The 22,849-nt window shown below is 41.4% G+C and overlaps 1 protein-coding gene across 1 annotated transcript in view; it reads left to right on the forward strand.

The window, feature by feature from the left end:
- ARMC3 (armadillo repeat containing 3) overlaps positions 1-22,849 on the forward strand; it is a 100,530-nt gene that overhangs the window by 29,508 nt on the left and 48,173 nt on the right. The window contains exons 4-8 of the mRNA XM_047067020.1: positions 355-480; positions 6,713-6,781; positions 7,022-7,197; positions 11,579-11,773; positions 14,443-14,626. Of these exons, the coding sequence (XP_046922976.1) occupies positions 355-480; positions 6,713-6,781; positions 7,022-7,197; positions 11,579-11,773; positions 14,443-14,626 (750 nt within the window). The remainder of the gene's footprint in view (positions 1-354; positions 481-6,712; positions 6,782-7,021; positions 7,198-11,578; positions 11,774-14,442; positions 14,627-22,849) is intronic.

Consider the following 22,849-nt stretch of genomic DNA (forward strand, 5'->3'; position numbering starts at 1 on the left):
GAGGTGGCTAAGTGGTATGAAGGAAATAGACTAGGGAAGAGGAAGAAAGGCTTGGACATAGTGGTAACATTAGATAGGGTGGTCAGGGGAGACCCTCTGAGCAGGTGCAGTGTGAACTGAGAACTGAATGACAAGAGGAAGCCAGCTCTTGAAATAAGCATCAGGAAGAAGGAAAGCAGCAAATGTCGAGGATCCCTGCGCTCTAAAGTTTATTCGGAGACAAGTATATGCGGAAGCAAAGAGGAATGTGAAAGGCAAACAGCAAATAAGAAATTAAAATGGCACGAGGGAGAGTTTTGATGAGACTGATGATATCCATGCATGCTTTTTTTTTTTTTTTACCTGTGATATCAGGTGAAGAAAACAAAGCTACCCTCCTTGAACTTGGAGCTGTGGAACCTTTAACCAAGCTGCTCACCCATGAAGACAAAATTGTAAGAAGAAATGCTACCATGATATTTGGAATCCTGGCTTCTAATAGTAAGTATCAACTCTCAGACATAATCTCATAACCTCATGTAATGCATTATCCTTTTTTAAAATTTAACTTCAAGGGGTTTGTTTTTAATTTTATTTGAACTGACTTTGATGTTAACGAAAAGTTAAATAAATATAATACAACAGATTATGATTTCATATTTTAAGAACGTATTTTTCTTCTTTATTTTACTGTTTATTTATTTTTGAGGTGGCGGGAGGGGCAGAGAGAGTGGAAGACAGATGATCGGAAGCAGGCTTTTCATTAAAAGCACAGAGCCTGTTGCAGGGCTTGAACTCATGAACTGAAAGATCATGAGCTGAGCCAAAGTCAGATGCTTAACAGACTGAGTCACCCAGGAGCCCCGAGATATTTTTAAAATATAAAAACACATGCAAATATATCCATGTAAAACTCTCAGAGTTGGTGACGTGGTAGGTTTGAGTCTAACAAGTTGAAGGGCACTCATTGTCTCTTAAAATAGCTCTTTTCTGGAGTTAGCGTGACGTAATTTGTCCGCCCATATGTAAGCTACACTTCGTATGTATTTCATAGTGAAAGTAACCCAGGACGAAGAGGTTTGATACATTTATTTTTCTGAAACTGCAAAATATACTTTGCCAAAAATAATTTTAGACATGTATTTATTTCTTAAATCAGACCTATGGCTTGAATATTTTCATATGTTTAATATGGTGAAATGATAGTATTAGTTAAAATATGCTATTATGTCTGTTAGAATACCGGTTTGACGAAAACTCTGCCAATAAAGGCAGTCCCTGACTAATGAACAGGATGCCTGTTTCACTTGAAAGTCATTTTCATGTTATAATGGTAGGTTTCTGAGTTAGTCACTAAAGGCCTTGTGACTTTATAATAAAACATGACGTTCTTGGTGAAGACTGAATGAACTCTAAACCGAAACCCAGGCAGTTAGGAATAAACATATCTGTCTGTCTCATGGCATGCGGCTAAAGTTATCATACCTCCCCCCCTCACCAGTCTCAGCAAAAGCACAAGCTCAGTTTCCTCCCTCAACTTCCTGACTCCCCCCCCTCACTTTCCTGAACCCTGGGGTGAGACAGGACGGAAGAGGAAGGGGGGCTCTTTATCCCACGCTGTCCAGCAGGGACGGTGGCATTAATGTCGCAGACAGGAAGATGGGAAGTGACGGGGAAGGAGAGTTTTAGGTGACATCTGTGCCCTTACAGCCAACGCCGCCAAGACTGCGTGAACACTGCCTGCAGTTCTGGGGGGCTGATAGGGCCCCGCTGGGGCTGTTAGTGGAAGGGGATCTAGAGGCAAGTGTGGGAGCTCTAATGGCGGCTGTTCTGGAAGGCAGGGGTCTGGGGGTATTTCTGGCTGCAGGATGAGGACAGTCGTGGGGGAGTGGATGCTCTACCAACCCAGATTTTGGTAACATTAGTCAACACTCACACAGCATTTACAGTGTGCCAGGCGCTGTCCTACATGCTATTTGTACATTCAGTCATTTAATGAGGTCGGTGCTACGGTCATTCCCTTTATATGTGCGGCAACTGAGGTACAGAGAAGTTAAACAAGGTAGTAATCATTTGTATCGTGGGGCCTTCATGAATTTGTCTCAGTACTGTCTGTGTACTAATTGTCTGTGTACTAATTCCGCCATGTTGAATGAGCCACCTTGAAAGTATTTATAATCAAAAAAGGGAACATGAAAATTTTTCTTATGTTTTATTCCGTTTACACGCCACGGAATTTGAGAAACGGGGGTGCTTTGTAATACCTCTTATGCAACTCCTCGTTTTAAAAATAGAAAAGAGCTCTGAAAGGATTAGGTTCCTTGTGTATTCATGCGGGTGGTTAATAGAAGAAATCAGATCAGAGCTAGAATTAGAACTCTACTCTCTGGCTCCTAGCTTTAGTGGACTGGATTCATCAAGTATTCTCCGATCCGTAACATGAGTGCACATGCTAACTCAGGTTCTCCTACTACGTGATTCTGGGGGAGAATGCGTGTCCTTTGGAAAGGAAAGTCATAATTTTCTGCTGAGACTTCTGCCTTCTAACTTAGTGTCTAGGTTTCTATGACTTTTTTTTCCTATTTACTTTTGTTCTTGATTTCTCGTATTCATTTTATTTAGAATTTGCACCTTCCAATACACGAGGAGCTTATAATCTGTGAAGCCCTCCAAATTGTTTGCCACATTTTCCCGAGCAGGGTTTGTATGTTGTATTTCACGAGTTTCCAAAAGAGTCTGTGACCCTAAAATATTGAGAATGACCGTTGCATTTGAGTGTTCAATGTGATGGCTCTCAGACCCGTCGAGCCACCCCCTGGGAGCCGGCTGGCTGGGCTGCGACCAGTGCTGGGGTGCAATCTGCTACCACGAAGCATAACACTGGAAAGAGTTTTGCTGTCTTGGCGGTTTCCAGGGAGCCCGTGGGTCTTAGATATGATGAATGAACCCTCCCGCCCCCTGACCAAGAGCTTTCTTTTGATTCCACGAATTGGGTAAAAAAAAAAAAAAAAAAAAAAAAAAAAATCAAGGCATTTATGGGAATTGATTCATTTTCTACGTGAACGATCTGATGACACGATAACCTGCTTGGTGTCCTCAATGGCTCGTGTTCCTGCTTTGTCAGTACAGCCAGTACATGAATAGCTTTTGCTTCACTGTCCATCCATGTCCAAGGCGACTAAGCTAGTTGTTCACTCTAAACAAAAAGGCCTGGGGCACCTGGTGGCTCAGTCGGTTGAGCATCCGACTTCGGCTCGGGTCATGATCGCACAGTCCGTGAGTTCGAGCCCCGCCTCGGGCTCTGTGCTGACAGCTCAGAGCCTGGAGCCTCCTTCGGATGCTGTGTCTCCCTCTCTCTCTGCCCCTCCCCCACTCACACTCTGTCTCTGCCTCTCAAAAATGAATAAACGTTAAAGAAACTTTTTTAAATGAAAAGGCATTGGGGCGCCTGGGTGGCGCAGTCGGTTAAGCGTCCGACTTCAGCCAGGTCACGATCTCGCGGTCCGTGAGTTCGAGCCCCGCGTCGGGCTCTGGGCTGATGGCTCGGAGCCTGGAGCCTGTTTCCGATTCTGTGTCTCCCTCTCTCTCTGCACCTCCCCCGTTCATGCTCTGTCTCTCTGTCCCAAAAATAAATAAAAACATTGAAAAAAAAAATTAAAAAAAAAATAAATGAAAAGGCATGTATCCAGACTAATTTGTAAACAAACGCACCTCTGGTGCCGCATGGTTAAATCATCTTTAGACTGTCTTAAAATAACCGCTTTTTCTTTAGAGATTTGTATCTTCACATGCCTTTCACGTACTCAATGCTTTCACTATGTTCATAGTGGATGAACCAGTACGATGTTCCAACAGAATGCCCGGTGCTAAAATGATTGCTGTGAGAGCAAACAAATTCTTGATTTTTCTTCTTTGTCTTTTTTCTAAAGTGATTGAGTTATGAGCCTATGCTAATCCTGGGTCATTCAAGACAAGCATTTAAATTACTGTGTTAAACCTTTTAATCAAAATGGAGTTGCTGTCTCTTACGCACCCCCCCTCCCGCCCCCGGTTTGTATTTAGTTTGATGAGGCCGTATAACAGAGGCTCATTTAATGAAGTCAGCTAAAGAGAGAGTTCATTGCCATCCTTGAAGCCCAGATTTTACATTACTTATGGCAATCTGTAGAGCTTGCCATCTTAAGAAAAGGTTGATGTAAAAGAGTATATAAGGTCAAAAATAAATTGGATGGTTCATATTAGGCAACCAGAAAGTATAAATAAGAATGCAGTTACAACAGATTGCATGGGATGTCTGGGTGGCTCAGTCGGTTAAGCCTCTGACTTCAGCTCAGGTCATGATCTTGCCGTTTGTGTGTTTGAGCCCCATGTCGGGCTCTGTGCTGACACCTCAGAGTCTGGAGCCGGCTTCAGATTCCGTGTCTCCCTCTGTCTCTGCCCCTCTCCTGCTTGCTCTCTCTCTCGCTCTCAAGACTAAGTAAAAACATTTAAAAAATGTTTTTAAAAAAAACCCAGATTGCATGAAGTTACTCCAGGAAGTGAAGGTGTTGGCAGTTCTGAACCACCTAAAATTGTATGTGTCCTAGAGTTTAGCTGGAACATATTTAAAGCAAATTTTTAAAAATGTATTTATTTATTTTGAGAGAGAGACAGCACAAGTGGGGGAGGAGCAGAGAGGAGAGACAGAATCCCAAGCGGGCTCCACGCCATCAGCGCGGAGCCCGATGCGGGGCTTGAACTCACAAACTGTGAAATCGTGACCTGAGCCGAGATCAAGAGTCAGACGCTTAGCCCACCGTGCCACCCAGGCGCCCCCAGCTAGAACATATTTGCGTGGACCGACCACAATAGATAGAGTTTCTATTCAGTTGCCCTATATGAGCGTGTTCTCTGTGGAGAAAGAAGGGGGCAGAGATCGATATTGTTTTTCGAGTGACGAAAATAGGCACTTATCCGTTATGTTTTGCTGACTTACCCTCAGGAAAAGAAAGATCCTTTAGGGACAATTGGGGTCAAAAAGCAGAATAACAAACTGATCCGCTATGCCACTGATTTATAGGCACTGCCATAGAATCTGAGCCCTCCTCTGAGCCAAGAGAAAAATGGTTTAGCGGAGAGCTCTACTACATCTGTTACTGGACAGATTTGGCTAACTTCCTATCTAGAAGGGAATTTCGTGGCACGGGTTTCTGTGATGAAGACTTTTGAGTTGTTAGGGCAGAAGAACGTGAGGTGTCACATACGGGCTCAGCCAGGCGGCCTCGGCCTGCGGGAGCATTTCCTTCCTGCAGGGAAACGAGAGAAGCAGAGGGCACATGGAGCATCGGTGTTCTTGACCTCGTGGTCAGTGTTGCAGCAGAAACTTTGAAATATATGGAAGGTTCTTTTGGATACCAAATGGAGAATGAACTGGAGATCTAAAAGCCCAGAAATATTTTGCATCAAGCATGTAAAAATAGACGGGTGTGGCCTTCTCATTTGGAAATACAGACACTGGACTCCTCAGAGCAGGAATACCAAGAACACAAGTTTTCTAGAAGGTGCACCAGCACACTTGGAAAGATCTGAGTAGGATGCCTTCACTTGTTTAATTCCCTGTCAAGGTATACTTTTTTTTTTTTTTTTTTTTTTAATTTTAGAGAGAGCAAGAGAAAGCATGAGCCAGGGAGAGGGACAGGGAGAGAGGGAGAGAATCTCCCGGGGCTGGATAACTGGATCCCATGACCCTAGGATCATGGCAGAAATCAAGAGTTGGACACTCACTCGACGAAACCACCCAGGCGCCCCCGTTTTTTGAACCAGTGTTGACTGTAAAATAATGCCCTTCACTTTGGGACGCTACCCTTTCCAGAAGCTCTACTATTCTTTTGTACTTCGAGCTTATTCACATACATGTAAGCCAGCGATAAGTTTGCTGGCCCTCTTCCGCCATTTTGAACAGAAACAGAGCAAAAGGTGTCCAATAAAAGTCAAGTATATCCAGTGGTTAATGAGGAAAAATCCATCCAGAGACTCTCTGCCGCGAAGTGAAATTTTCCAAAATCCTAATGATGCTAATTTTGGCTTACAAAGATAACTGACCAAGAACCACTGCAAAAACTAAATGAGTACCTTATTTCTTATGCCTTATTTCTCAGAAAACACGGGTTAAGGATGGCAGCGGAGAAGTAGGGGTGTGTCTGCTCGGCCTTAATTAGGCTCACGTGACTAGTACAGAAGTGAACTTTAAACAAATCAATATACTTGTCTTTAATCATTTTTGGCATCTCTGATAATCAAATGGAACACAACCAAGATATAGTAATCGAAAAGGCTGAGGATAATTCTTACTTGCATTCTGCACAAGTTTTCTTAAAATCAAAATTTAAAAATACCCTTTCCAACAAAACAACACCGAAAGGAATTTCTACTATACGGTAAACAAATGTAGGGCACAGTAACTCGGCTTTACTGATTAGTGTTCTGGGTACACTTTGCACTTTTCTGGTTATCTTTTCTAGTGTTGTCGGAAGGTAGTATATTTCGGTGATCAAGGAGAGGGGCTAGAGTCTGTCTAGGGTCCGACAGACCTGACCATGCTACCTGGTCTCACCACTGACTTGCTGATTTTGAGCCTCAGTTTCTTTATTTGTAAAATTAGGTAATAATAAAGCCTATCTCATAAAGGACTGTTTAAACAACCTCGCTGTTATTGATAATAAGAAACATTAAGACGCTGTTTCTTCTTTTGCAGACGATGTTAAAAAATTGTTAAGGGAACTAGATGTCATGAATTCCGTCATCGCTCAGCTTGCTCCAGAAGGTAGTTTTGCATCACGCATCTGTTTCAAAAATGGGACTGGTTTGTTTTTCGCATTTCATTAAACTACTCCTCGGAAATAGCCTATGTAATATCAACTGTGAATTGTCCTTAAGGTCTTTCAAGCCAAGAGGGGCTCTCACCAAAGTTAGGATTCGTGAAGCTTTGGTTTTCAAAACGTGTTTTAAAGTAGTGGTTGTGGAAGCCTTTCGCACACTTGTGTTGTTTATCTTTGATGTGCAGAGGAGGTGGTGATTCATGAGTTCGCCAGTCTTTGCCTGGCGAACATGTCTGCGGAGTATACCAGCAAAGTGCAAATATTGGAGCACGGCGGGTTAGAGCCACTCGTCAGACTGCTGGCCAGCCCAGACCCTGACGTGAAGAAGAACTCTGTTGAGTGCATTTACAACTTGACCCAGGTGAGGGTGATTTCTAAAAGCGGGTTTTGACCAAAGCTATTTATAGAATTGATTTGCCCAATAAAAAAGGCTAAAAGGTGTTAAAAACTCCTCAGTTTTGATTCACCGTTTTGTTTTGTTTTGTTTTTCTGGTACTATTTAGGAGTTATCGTTTGGGGAAAAAAAAGAATGGAGGTTGAGTGTAGATACCTTTCAACTTTCACATTTTAGAAGCAATTGTGTCCCATGAAAGGGCATTTTCTTTTTTTTTATTCAGTTTTCCATTTTAATTCCAGTACAGTTAACGTATAATTTTATACTAGTTTCAGGTATACAATATAGTGATTGAACAATGATATACATATTCTGGGCTCATCACCAAAAGTGAACTTTTTAATCCCCATCCCCTAGTTCACCCACCCCCCACCCACCTCCCCTTTGGTAACCATCAGTTCTCTATAGTTAAGAATCTGTTTCTTGGTTTCTCTCTCTCTCTCTCTCTCTCTCTCTCTCTCTCTCTCTTTCTGTCTCTCTCTGTCTCTTTTTTTTTTTTGCCTTTGTTCATTTGTTTTGTTTCTTAAATTCTTAAATCATACGGTATTTGTCTTTCTCGGACTGACTTATTTTGCTTAGCGGAATGCTCTAACTCCATCCATGTTGTTGCATTATGGCAAGACTTTATTCTTTTTTTGACTGAATAATATCTCATTATTTATATCTCCATCAACAGGTGAATGGACTGCTTCAATAAGTTGGTTATTAGACATAATGCTGCAATAAACATAGGAATGCATGTATCCCTTTATAAATTGGGGTTTTTGAATATTTGGAGTAAATATCCAGGAGTGCAATTAATGCATCAGAGAGTAGTTCTGTTTTTTTAACTTTTTGAGGAACCTCCAGACTCCCTTCCACAGTGGCTGCACCAGTTTGCATTCCCACCAACAGGGCGCGAGGGTTCTTTTTTCTCCACATCTTTGCCGACACCTGTTGTTTCTTGTATTGTTGATTTTAGCCGTTCCGACAGGTGTGAGGTGATAGCTCATTGTCGTTTTGATTTGCACTTCTTTGATGGTGAGTGACGTTGAGCATCTTTTCATGTGTCTGTTGGCCATCTGGATGTCTTCTTTGGAGAAGTGTCTGTTCATACTTCTACCCATGTTTAATTGGATTATTTGTTTTTGGGGTGTTGAATTGTATGAGTTCTTTATATACTGTATTTTGGATACTAACCCTTTACTGGATGTGCCATTTGCAAACACCTTCTCCTATTCGGAAGGTTACCTTTCAGTTTTGTTGATTGTTTCCTTTGCTTGTATAAACTTTTTATTTTGATGTGGTCTCAATAGTTTATGTTTGCTTTTGTTTCCCTTGCCTCAGGAGCCGTATCTGGAAAGGTGTTGCTATGGCCAGTGTCAGAGAAATAATCGCCTGTGCTCTATTCAGAGATTTTTATGGTTTCCTGTCTCACATTTAGGTCCTTAATCCATTTTGAGTTTATTTTTGTGTATGGTGTAAGAACGTGGCCCAGTTTCATTCTTTCGCACGTTACTGTCCAGTTTTCCCAACACCATTTATTGAAAAGACTCTCTCTCCCCTTGGATGTTTTTGCATCCTTTGCCAAAGATGAATTGACCATATAATTGTGGGTTTATTTCTGGGTTTTCTATGCTGTTCCATTGATCTGGGTGTCTACTTTTGTGTCAGTTACCATCCTATTCGATTACTACAGCTTTGTATATACGTTGAAGCCTGGAGTGGTGGTTCCTCCCATCTTGTTTTTCTTTTACAAGATTGCTTTGGCTATTTGGGGTCTTATGTGGTTCCATACAAATTTTAGGATTGTCTGTTCTAGAATGTTGTTGGCATTTTGATAAGGATTGCATTAAATGTAGAGATTGGTATAGGCATTTTAACAGTATTTGTTCTTCTAATACATGCGCATGGAATATCTTTCCATTTCTTTGTGTTGCCTTCAATTTCCTTCAATGTTTCATCGTTTTCAGAGTACAGGTCTATGAAAGGGCATTTTAGAAGTGTATGTAAATTTTCAAAGAATAGAATGGCTTGCAAATTAAGGCAGGATGAAAGTAGATAAATGTATTTCTTCTTGAAACGTGGAATCTAATACATTGAACGAGGTTTCACCCACGCAGACTTATTGACCTAACCTTGGTGATCTAAGCACATTGGATGCAATGCGTACCGTATTCAGTGTACCAAGATTTTTGGATTAGACTTATTTATTGGTGAAGACCCAATGAGTTGAGTATGCTGAACAGAGCTCATTGTTTATAATTGTGAGGTGCTTTGTCACTGAACTGTTTTTCCTTTGTTATGGAAAGAAACAGCCTGCCTTGGCCTCTCCTACCTGTGCTGTCCTGTGTCCCCACCCCTCCCGCAGCCCCTCAAGGCACCGCCCCCCCCCCCCTCCCCACAGCAGGTCAGCTTCCTGACACTTTGAACAGCCTTCTCTGTTTCTTTTGCTGCTCAGGTTCCTGAACAATTCACACACACATTTGATTAGCTTTGCTTAGATCAAGTGAAAATACCAAAATGCCATTTGAAAGAGCTAGCAGTAGAATATAAAAGGAAGAGATAGTGAAGTGAAAGTAAAGGAGGGTTCACCGAGAGGTGGAGTATCTAGACAAATTATATAGGAAGAGAGACAAATGGGCTATGCCGGAAGGCGGCAAGAGCATTCCCGGCCTCAGGAGTCATTGCCCCAGGCTGGGCACTCACCGGCCTCTACCCTGGCTCCTCCCTGCTCCACTGTCCCCCTTCTCTTATCCCACAGGCCTAAATAACGCGGTCAGTGGGTTAGTATCTTTCATCCCAAGACTCCTCATAGCTCTTACTTCCCTATAATTTTTTAATCAAAGAGAAATGAAAAGACTTGCCTTCACTATTCTTCACAACAGAATTACTGGTTAATAACAGCATGTTAATTTCCTCCGACCGCCGTAACAAACTACCCCAGACGCGGAGCGGCTTAAAACAACAGGAATTTCTCTCAGTGCTGGAGGCTGGAGGTCCGACCTCGAGGTGTCAGCAGGGCCCTGCCCCCACGGCCGCTCTGGGAAGCATCCTCCTGGCCTCTTCCTAGCTTCTGGTGGCGGCCGTCAATCCCTGGCGGTCATTGGTATACAGCTGCCATCATTGCAATCTCTCCCTCTGTTGTGCCTCCTCTTATGTATTTAAAAAATTTTTTTTAATGTTTATTTCTTTTTGAGAGAGAGTGAGACAGGGAGTGAGCAGGGGAGGGGCAGAGAGAGAGGTTGACACAGAATCCGAAGCAGGCTGCAGGCTCTGAGCCCCAACGCGGGGTTTGAACTCACAAACTGAGATCATGACCTGAGCCAACGTCGGACACTCAACCAACTGAGCCATCAGGGCACCCCATGCTTCCTCTTCTTTTAAAGACCCCAGTCCTCTAAGGACACCATTAAGTACCTACCCTGCTCCACTATGACATTAACTTAACTAATAACATCTCTACTGACCCTGTTTCTACATAAGGTCATGTTTTGAGATACCAAGGGTTAGGAGTTCAACATACATTTTGGGGGGACACAATTCAACCCACAGCAAACAACTTTCTACAGTTTTTATGCCTGTAGGAAGCATGCACTGAAGGATGGATAGAGAAAAGCTAAGCTGTTAATGGGACCTTTTCCACCTTAATACTATTTGACATTTATGATATTTTGATTTTAAGTGTCATGATTAGTAGTCAGAGTTTGGGGGCTTTTCATGACTTTTTGCTTGGTTTTCTCCACTGCTCACCCCAACTAGCCCTCTCCCCACCACTCACATACACAGAATTGCAGACACACAGGGGAGAGCGACTCACCTAGACTCTAACGACCCCTTGATATTATAAATGTCTTGTATAAAGGTCATGTGTCCGAACTCAACCTGGTATAAATTTGCGTGCACAGGGCCTGCCAGCAGCACTGTGTGCATGTAAGCATTTCATAAATAATCCATTTGGATGAAGATAATAAGGAATTGATGGCATCATTTCATTTTATCAAATACTATTTGAAACAGGGTATAGAGTGTGAAAAGAATTTGATTATGCGCAGATTTATTGTAGTCTGTTAGTAACGAAAGGACTTTGCTGGATAATAAAGAAACAATAGGTACTGCAAAAACCATAGATCACATCTACTTCCTGTTATTGACAATGTCTGCATAGTTAAAATGAATATTTAGGTGTTGTCGATGGAGGGTTTTTCTTACTTACTCTGTGAGTGACTTTGGAAGGGAATCTGGAATAAAAGATGGGAAATTTAAAACTTACAATGTCCTTTGTTAGACCATAGAGGTTCTCCATTCTTGTGACTGACTGTATTTTGCTTTAAATTTTACTTATTTGATCATTTGTATCTCATGGCAGGATTTTCAGTGTCGAGCTGCACTTCAAGAACTAAATGCAATCCCCCCTATATTGGATCTCTTGAAGTCAGAATATCCAGTTATTCAGTTGTTGGCTCTCAAAACCTTAGGTATTATTACAAATGATAAGGAGGCACGAACGACGCTGAGAGACAATCAAGGAGTGGACCACCTTATTAAAATCCTAGAAACTAAGGTATTTGACACTTTCATTCAACTTTCTATGAGGAAATGTATCTCTCCTACATGTTGCTATAAAATCCGAATGTAGAATGCTTTTTAAAATAAAATTTTATTATATTTAAGCATAGTGTTCAGTAAAATGGATTAATTAATTTGTTTATTGCTACATTGTTTATCAGCATGATTAAATCAGATTAATGATAGAGGCCATTATAAAAGACTTTTTTTGGGGCGCCTGGGTGGCTCGGTCGGTTAAGCGTCCGACTTCGGCTCAGGTCATGATCTCACAGTCCGTGAGTTCGAGCCCCGCGTCAGGCTCTGTGCTGAGCGCTCAGAGCCTGGAGCCTGTTTCGGATTCTGTGTCTCCCTCTCTCTCTGCCCCTCCCCTGTTCATGCTCTGTCTCTCTCTGTGTCAAAAATAAATAAATGTTAAAAAAAAAAAATTTAAAAAAAAGAAGCAGCCAAACTGTTAAAAAAAAAAAAGACTTTTTTTGAGGGGCACCTGGGTGGCTCATTGGTTAAGCGTCTGACTCTTGGCTTCAGCTCAGGTCAGGATCTCACGGTTTGTGACTTCAAGACCCGCATCGGGCTCCATGCTGACAGTGCAAAGCCTGCTGGGGATTCTGTCTCCTTCTCTCTCTGCCCCTCCCTTACTTGCTCTCTAAATAAATTAAAATTAAAAAAATAAAATAATTTTATTCTTCCGGTTTAGAAATTTAAGATTTTTAAATTCTTGTTTAGGATCTTCTTCATGATTTCCTGAAATACCTAGAATTAGTCTTTTAGGCTTTATCAGCCATAGTTTTCTCTAGGATAAAGCAGGAAGGGGGTTATTTAATCCCCATTGGGGAGAATCATCTGCTTTACTTAGTCTACTGATTTATATAGTATGTTCATCTAGAGAAATACCTTCATGGAAACATCTAGAATAATGTTTAACCAAATATCTGGATACCGTGGCCTAGCCAAGTTAAAACATGAAAATTAATCATCATGAGTCAATTTGGCATCCCTACATATCTCCTTAAATCCTACTTAATCTCAAAATCAAGGCAATAGCAAGGTCCTTGCATGCCTAGCATGATATAACTATCCTGTGTACAACCAGAATATACTAACCCTTTCCCCAGAAGAGGATGCAATGTCCTTGGGGGATATTTAGTCTTCTCCTTGATATCCTGTAACTTAAATACTATGAAGTAAAATTAAGAATAACTACTAACTTGTAAAGTCAATACATCTTATGTTGCCTGAGGGGATAAGAGAGGGAAAAAATACCCACACTATTTCACAGACACACACACACACACACACACACACACACACACACACTCATAACAAAATAAGGAAGAAATACTCATGGCGGTTACAACCCTCTTGTCTACAAGTGGCCACATGGTGGTAGTTGGTATGGATAACTATCTTCCTCCAATACCCATTCCACATTTCCTTTTCCTTCAGCAGGGACTTCAACCGGATGTGGTTCTTCACCCGGTGGGGTGATCCATATCTTCATACCTGAGGGTCTGGGCCATTTAGGAGGCCTGCTTGGATTAGGTTATTGTAGTTTTCTTTCAACCTTATTCACAGAGCATGGTAATACTAAGAGATACCCGGAGGACTTCCTGTATTCCAGATATACTCTTCTTCCTGTATTCCAGATACACTCTTCTTCCTGTATTCCGGATACACTCTGGTGTGGAGTAGCAGTCCAGTTTCCCCTTGGTAGTTGGGATCAGCCACCCTAGCAGCACAGTAACTTCCTTCATTGCCTGCTTATGTGGAGGCATGGGGAGGCCAAAGTGGTTGGGGGAAGTTTTAACTTCTAGTCCAGTGGAATCATTGTCGTGCCTCTTGGTGGAAGCACTCTCTCCTTTGGAACTAAGACCTCTAGGCCAACAGAGCATGAGTTCTGGGAGAGAGCAAGCAAAGATATGGCTAATGGGCCACTAGGGGGTAACAATGCTACCACACCCGTTTCCACCCCCTGATTCCTGGACCCACCATCACTGGCTATGGGAGATCCAGCACCGTATATTGGCCACTGATTCAGAACGTATATAAAGTGGAGAACCTTGCCCCGGCCCTGCCAGGTATTGCCACCCACTTCACTGGCACCGTAACTGTCTTCAAAAGGCCACTCTGTTGAGCCAGCTGCTTCGGGATGGTGGGATATGGGCATGGACCCACTGTCACCCTTGGTTTGCTGTGAAGAGAGCTCCTTGACCAGAAGCATTGCTGTGTTGGAGCCCATGATAGTGGAGGCGAGAAGTCACAGACTTACAACACCTCCCTCTACCAGCTGGAGATTTTAGGGAATATGCTTTCCTTCAGCTCCTGTCTGCTTTTTCAAAGAATATTTTCTTCGGATTTTAAAATCGTTGGCGGTACGAGGTTGTATGAGCAACTTCACTTGGCTACTATTGTTGCAAGCGTCTTTATTTGTGAAAAAATGATCCTGTATCTGTGAAACATTTTGGAGCAGGGGGAGCAAGAAGAGATGGGGCAAACTGTGAGGGAGAGTGATGTTATGATAATTAAACAGAACTGTTTCCTTGGGCATCTGTCACAACAACGTTAACAAGGTTATGTTCTGACTGACCTTCGTCTTGTAGTAAAATTTGGGAAGTGTCAGTTTCTTTCACTACAATTTTCTGAGGTTGTATTTGCTTTTATTATTAGGAATTGAATGACCTTCATATAGAAGCACTTTCCGTGATAGCCAATTGCCTTGAAGATATGGATACTTTGGTGCTGATTCAGCAGACCGGGGGTCTTAAGAAGCTCCTGTCCTTTGCAGAAAATTCTACAATTCCTGATATTCAGAAGAATGCAGCAAAAGCAATTACTAAAGCAGCTTATGATCGTATGTCTCATTTTATATGAACTAAGCACACGTGCTTCCTCTTGTATTCTTGGTTTTGATTAGTACTAACAAGCACTAGAGTATTTGTCTGCTTTTAATTAATTTTTGAAGTTTATTTCTTGTGAGAGAGAGGGAGAGCGTGTGCATGCGTGCACGTGTGGGGGAGAGGCAGAGAGACAGGGAGAGAAAGAATCCCAAGGAGGCTCCGTGCTGTCAGCACAGAGCCCGACACGGGGCTTGATCTCATGAACTATGAGATCATGACCTGAGCCCAAATCAAGAGTGGGACGCCTAACCAACTGAGCCAACCGGGCACCCCAGTATTTGTCGCCTTTTAAATGAGCGTTGGAGAATAGTGCTTACTATTTAAGGTCAAGATTCATCTCAATGCCAATTAGTAAAAGTAGAAATTGCTTTGTCAGGGACATAATTAACTCAATATGATTTAATTATGAATCTTTTTTTTAAAGCAATTCATTCCTAAGTTAAGCCTTTATTTCCCCTTGATTCTGAAATTTTACAGAATCCCTGCCTTGCTTGTGATCCTGAAAAACGTTGTTTCAATATACCCACATTCGGAATGATATCTGTACAGTAATTTCAACTTCGGCTGGAGACAGGCAGTGATATAGCCATGTGATATGGCTGGGAAAAATAATATGCTCACACTGTATACATAATACAATTTTCATTTCAGTGGCGAGCTATGTTGGCATAAATCTGTAAAATATGAGAGATTAACTACATCACAAGCACTGAAGATGAAATTATAGTTTTAATTTATGTATATTTGGAGTATTTTATTTAATAAAAGATGTGATTTTATTTTCCTCCTTCCACATCACTCCTCTTCTAAATGATGACAGTTTTGACTAGTTTAAATGATTTGTTTCTAAACATAGACACCCACATCTGTACATATATATGCCTATGTGTATATTATGGGACCCACTTCCTTTTCAATCCATACTCAGTTCTTCAAGGCAGAGTTTTACAGCAGTAAGCCGAATGTCACCGTCCAGTACGGAGTTAATATAGAGGGGACTTGTGAGTTGCGTTATGAATGCCAAATCTAGACAGGTTGTAAAATCAAGGTTTTTAATATTGGCAAAAGTTGCTTGGCTCGGTGTTCTATCAAATGGAACTTAGACCTTATTGTGCCTGGTCAGTTCTGTTTTCCAGCTATCCCAGGTCTTCTTAGCTGTCTGTGACCGAAAGAGAGGACGATGGCAAGAGACAGACGATATCAAAGCGAAAATTTTTGCGACTTCTCTTTTGTGTGGTTGGACCATTTAAAGCCGGTCACAGCCCCTCTTGGGATAGTGAGTTTCATGAATTTATGACCCATCGTGTGACGTAGCAGTGGGAAGAGCCCTGGGTGGGGAGTCCCTGGTGGTCTAGTTTTACCACTGGTCCCGCTACCTGCAGTGCAATGACCTAAGTTGTAACTATGAATGAACCACAGCCTCTCTGGACCTATTTACTAATTCATTTACTAATTATTTATTGAGCCCCCCACTTTGGGTCAATAAACCCAGAAGGGGCAAGGAAGCAGATGATCACACTGTGCTTGACGGTGGAAGGACAGGATCACCTGGGAGGGCCACCTAAAGTCAGGTTGGATCAGATAGGTTTTCCCGACATGAGTAATTTACCAGCCAGGACATAAAGTAAATAATAGAAATTGTCTGGGCAAAGAAGGTCCTGGTGGGATGGGGAAGGATCACCAGTGCTCTAAGGAGAAGGAACAGGGTATAAAGGCCAGAGGAGGGACAGAGCATGGTAAATTCTAGAACTGAAAGTTTTCAGAACGGCTAGTGAATAGAATGCAGCAGAAAATTGAAAGTGATGGCTGTGGAAGTAATGAGGAGCCAGATGCTAATGTGCGATATAAGCCAAGGAAGCACTTTGGACCTTATTTTGATGGCAACAAAGAGCCATTGAAGTGGCTTAGAAAGATGGGGGACCATTGCAGATGCTCACTTTTAAAAGAAAGAGCTCTCTTGCTGCAAAGCGGGGGAGAGATTCGAAGTGTGCTGGACCGGACCCAGAAAGACCAGGAAGAGGACTGCTGTGGTCATCTAGGTGGAAGGTGAAAGTTTCCTGAAACAGACATTTGCAAGGAGAACCCCCATGACAGTGCTTGGCACGTCGGGAGGGTCCATAAGTGTTCGATGAGTGACCACATGGGTTGGAGGAGGAAGAAGGTGATGTCAAGGACAAGACCAGGTTTCTGGCTAGGACAGCTGAGAGTAGAATGGTGCCATTCACAGAAATGGGGAACTCAAGAAGAGAAGCTGGTTTTGATTAAAGGAAAGGAAATGAGTTCTACTCTTTAAAAAAAAAATGGTAGCAAGATATACATAATGTTAAATTTAGCGTCTTAACCATTTTTTTTTTTAATTTTTTTTTCAACCTTTTAATTTATTTTTGGGACTGAGAGAGACAGAGCATGAACGGGGGAGGGGCAGAGAGAGAGGGAGACACAGAATCTGAAACAGGTTCCAGGCTCCGAGCCATCAGCCCAGAGCCTGACGCGGGGCTCGAACTCACGGACCGCGAGATGGTGACCTGGCTGAAGTCGGACGCTTAACCGACTGCGCCACCCAGGCGCCCCAGCGTCTTAACCATTTTTAAGCTCAGCGGTATTAAGTACATTCACGCTGTTGGGCCGCCGTCTCCACCATCCATCTCCAGAGCTCTTTTCGTTTTGCAGAACAGACAGCTTGTACCTATGAAACAAGAACTCCCCACTTCTCCCTCCCTGTAGTCCCCACCAACCACCACCCTTTCTGTTTCTGTGATTTTGACTATTCTAAGTACTGATACAAGTGGAACTGTAAAATATTTGTCCTTTGGTGACTGGCTTATTTCACTTTGCGTGACCCATCTCAGGTTCCTCCATGTTCCAGCATGCATCAGAACTTCCTTCCCCTTCGGGGCGCCTGGGTGGCTCAGTTGGTTGTGCGTCGGACTTCGGCTCAGGTCATGATCTCGTGGTTTGTGAGTTCGAGCCCCGCGTCGGGCTCTGTGCTGACAGCTGGGAGCCTGGAACCCGCTTCGGGTTCTGTGTCTCCCTCTCTCTCTGCCTCTCCCCTGCTTGTGCTCTGTCTCTCAAAAATGAATAAATGTAAAAAAAAAAAAATTCAAAAAAAAAAAGAACTTCCTTCCCTTTTAAGGCTACATAGTATTCTGTATGTATACATCACATTTTGTTGACCTGTTCATCTGTTAATGGACACTTGGGTTTCTTCTACTGCTTGGCTATTGTGAATGATGCTGCTATGAACATACATATACAAATAGCTTTTCAAGTCCCTGCTTTCCGTTATTTTGGGTATATACTCATGACTGGAATTGCTGGATCATATGGTAATTCTGTGTTAAATATGTTGAGGAACTGCATACTGTTTTCCACAGCAGCTGCACCCATGTTACACGCCCGCCAACAGGGCACAAGCGTTCCAATTCTCCACATTCTCACCCACACTTGCTGTTTTATTTATTTAGTTAGTTAGTTAGTTAGTTAGTTAGTAGCCATACTCATATGTGTGAAGTGGTGTCTCACTGTGTTTTAATTTGTATTTCTCTAATGATCAGTGACGTTGAGCTTTTTTTTCCATGTGCTTATCTTCTTTGGAGAAAGGTCTATTTAAATCCTTTGCCCCCCCCCCCCCTTTTTTTTTTTAAACCAGGTTGTTATTGAGTTGTAGGAGTTCTTTCTATATTCGGGATATTAACTCCTTATCAGATGTATGGTTTGCAAACATGTTCTCCCATTCCGTGGGTTGCCTTTTCATACTATTGATCGTGTCCTTTGACGCACTGTTTTTAATTCTGGGGGAGTCCAATTTCTCTCGTTTTTCTTTCGTTTCCTATGCTGTTGGTGTTATATCCAAAAAATCATTAACAAATCCAATGTCATGAAAAATTTCCCCTATGTTTTCTTGTAAGAATTTTATAGTTTTATCTCTTATGTTTAGGTCTTTGATCCATTTTTGAGTTGTTTTTGTGTATGGTGTGGTAGGGTCCAACTTCATTCTCTTGCGTGTGGAAATCCAGTTTTCCTAGCACCATTTGGTGAAATCCATTCTTTATTTGTAATACAAAGAAACTCAAGCAGATAGTCTTTAAATCCCATCTGGCACTTAATGTTTTATGAATCTACTTCCTTATGTTAGTTCTAAAATGACTACATCCCAGTTCCAAATTGTGTCTCCTCACTATTTTAGAATCAAATGACTAAATCTGTATTGATTTCATCTATGCCATTTGTGATTTTTTTTTTCATGTTTCCTTTAACCGTTATTTTTCCAGACTGAAGAATCTTCAGTTAGCCTTTCCCCATACATCATGTCGTTATGCTATCCTATAATCATTCTCTTACTTTTTCTGGATTTTCTCTTATTCATGATATCCTCTTTGAAGTGGAGTGATGTATATTATGAACAGCATTTTAGAAACATGCACCATCATTTTATGTAATATAAAGATTTGGTTATCGTAGGATTATTTTCAATTTCAGTTTTATGAAGCAAGGATTTTAATCAGCCTTTTGACCATATCAGCAAACTGGGCCAACCCTTGAGTGAAAGACCTACAGTGAGCCCCAGATCCCATTTCTCCAGCAGGACCCAGAGTTCAAAGTCTCCCGTTTTAAATTCTAACATTTTTTTGATTTGTAGTTTAAAAAATGCAAGTTTTGCTTTGAAAATAATATTGCATTGTCACCGAGGCCTAGTATATGATCTATGGATACGAGTCTTCTATGAGATCTTGAAAAAGTATGCTCTTTGCCCACTACTTAGCAAATATTTATTGTATGCCTGCTATATGCAAGGCACTGTTCTAGAAGATAAAGGTAAACAATGAATAAAATAAGGGAATGGATACTTGTTGACTACACAAAAAGGTGTACTACCAGCTCTTTAAACTCCAGATGAGTTAAATAAAGAGACACACGAAGGGACTACTTTCAGAAGTACAGTCAGGGTTAAGGGAACAAACAAGGGATAGCGAGGTCCCCACAGATTAGCAATATTGTGAAACCATCACTCGTTAGATCCAGAGGCAAAGGGATGAACCATTGTTAGGTTTATTTCTACAACTATTGTATTTGTTTCACCTTCTTCCTGACCGTGTTTGCTCTTTTCGGCTTTTCATTTTTCTATGTTGTCTTCTTTGCTTTCTTCCTTTTTTTGTTATATAGATGAAAGGAAATTTTAAATGACTTTTTTAAAGATAGAGTGGCTACAGTTATTGAAGACATTTAACTTTTTTGCTTCCATAACTCTTCCCTTTCCTGATGTTTGTAAATTTCATAGGGGGGTTATAGATTCTCTTCTCTAAAAATCTGTGTAATTTGGGGGCACCTGGGTGGCTCGGTGAGTTGAACATCTGACTCTTGATTTCAGCTCAGGTCACGATCGGGTTGTGGGATCGAGTTCCGCATCAGGCTGAGTGTGGAGCCTGCTTGAGATTCTCTCTCTCTTTCTCTCTTTCTCTCTCTCTCCCTCTGCCTCTCTCCCCCAAGCATTCTTTCTGTAAAAAATGAATACATAAATACATTTTAAAAATCTATATAATTCTCTTTTTTTATGAATCAGTTTGCCGTTATACACTCAATTTTTTCCACACTTACCGTTATTTACATATTGAATCCACTTCAATGTACATTGTAAATTTCTCATGATAAAACATACCCATTCTTAAGATTTTATTTAGGAAAAAAGCACATAGGACAGTTTGGCTGGGTCTGGAACTGTTACATCACAGCATTTTCTCCAATTTTCTACAAACCTTGTTTTTGTAGCATCCGAGTCTAAGGGCAGTCTGATTTCCATTCTTCTTTATAGAAAATATTTTCTTTTTGTATTTGTGCTGAATCCCTTATCCTATAAGTTAAAAAAAACTTTGTCAAAATGTGTCTGACACATACCCACCCTCTCTCTCTGCCTGAAACAGAAAAGTCTTGTCATCTACTGAATCGTGGTTTGGGATCTGTTTTTTGTTTTCTAACTCAGGAAACATTTTTCCTATTATACTTTTGGTTATTACTTTTGTTTTATTTACTGTTTTTTTTTTCCCCAGGAATATTTATTATTTTAGCCCGTCTCTGTTCTCTTCCTTCCATACCTATTACACATTCCTAATTGTGGTTTTTAATGTTTTGATGGGTTTTTTTTCATCAACTAGGCCTAGTTACAATAATCAGACAAGACCTGCAGGATGCCCTTGCTTATTTACCCCGTCAACTGAGACGGCAATGGAATCCTTTAACCCAGTTTTGGATGATGATGAGGCTTTCCCACTAATGTGGCATTACAACACTGGGGTGTTATTTTCTCCTGGTCCTAGTGGTTGTATAGGAGGAAACTGACACAAATTTAGAACATTCTGAGGAGCCCATAATTGTTCATTGACCAGGAGTAGTTTACAGAAATTTGTTTCTTCCCGACTTGTCCCTGACCCACGGCCCCCTCTTTCCCCCCCTTTTCTTCTCAATCAACTTCTTTGAAAGACTAGTTAATTTTAAATAACTTCACCTCTTCATCTCATCTCCATCCCTCGACCGACTGCATGAGACTTCAGCTTCTCCCATTCTGCCAAAACAGTCCTTGTAGGATTTGACATCGACTTCCCAACTCCTAAATCCTACAGCCGCATCGCTTACCTGATGATCTCTTCTATTTGTTGTTTATTTACTTCCTTACGCTGTTTACTTGGCCAGATCGACAATAAGTACCTCTTCTTCCCTGCCTCCCTTCTATACTGTGCCTTCTTTTCAAGCCCTACCTGTGTTTCTTGTCTACCCCTTTTTATACCAAATGTTGCCTGCCTTGACTTCTCTCTGCCAGACCCAGCCAGATCTAGGATGCTTTATTTTATATTAACTAGTGACAATGAAAAACTAAAAACTTACTAAGGAGTAACAAAGTTCTCTCCTAATATTTCTGTATTGGAAGTAAATAATCATGAAGTCTCAAAATAATTTTCCACAGTTAGAAAACCCCAGAAGAGAGCACAGGCAGTAATTTCTCTGACATCAGCTGTAGCCGCATTTTTCTAGATGTCTCCCGAGGCAAGGGAAACAAACGCAAAAATAAGCTATTGGGACTACATCAAAATGAAAAGCTTCTGCACAGCATAGGGAACAATCACCAAGACTAAAAGACAACCTACTGAATGAGAGAAGATATTTGCACAGTTAGAGAACTCCATTTATAAGTAGGTTTTCACAAATATTGCTCCTTATCCTGTTATTAAGAATAATGTAGCCATCAGTATTCACGTAAAACTTTCTTTCTTACTTTTTCATCATCAAAAATGTTTTGTAAGTTAGGGAATGCATTGTCAGTGCACGTCAAAAACACACAGACACATAATACATATTCTTAAAAAAATTTTTTTTTTAATGTTTATTTTTGAGAGAGAGAGAGAGACAGCAAGGGAGGGGCAGAGAGAGGGAGACACAGAATCCGAAGCAGGCCCCAGGCTCTGAACTCTGAGCTTCAGCACAGAGACCAATGGGGGGCTCGAACTCACAACCGTGTGATCATAACCTGAGCCAAAGTCGGACGGACGCTTAACCCGTTGAGCCACCCGGCGCCCCTTAATACACATTCTTTAAGTTTTATTTGTTGAGTACTTTTTAACATGCGTCCTCACAGTCGAAAGCCCAGATCAGTCAGTTTTTGACCTGGGACCGGGAGGAGGAAGGTGTTAATTACCACGTTGCCAGGAGGTTTATGAACTGACATTAACATCTCAGCAGGAGCAAAGGTGGCGCCATAGCAACTTCCCGAGAGCGGGTGAAGAAAAGCATCATTACGTGCAGATTTATTTCCAGTTACAAAGCCTCACGCTTTTTATTTTAGTGATACTGCACAAATGTTATCTTTAAAGGACATTACTCTATTAGTAGCATAATTACCTTGCCATCTTTATTATCTGTATAATTAAAACATAAATACTTTACTTCTCGGTGCAGCAATTCAGTGAAGGTACTTGGTTAATATGTTAATTCATCTTTTAAATCTATTATGGCCACACTGCAGTCAGCACTTTTGAGGTTTGGTGAACGCAGCTGGATTTTGAGAACACTCCCAGCAGGGCTGAGAAACTAATTGCCCGTGGTATTTAGATTATTTTTAAAAAAAAATATTTCCAAGAATTGCGTATATACTGGTTTTTGAATGCGACAACCACATACTCCAAAGTTAG

This window comes from Lynx rufus, unplaced genomic scaffold, assembly GCF_022079265.1.
Source record: "Lynx rufus isolate CCGP_SWC_20201006 ecotype Redwood Valley unplaced genomic scaffold, mLynRuf1.p SCAF_7, whole genome shotgun sequence".
Lineage (NCBI taxonomy): Eukaryota > Metazoa > Chordata > Mammalia > Carnivora > Felidae > Lynx > Lynx rufus.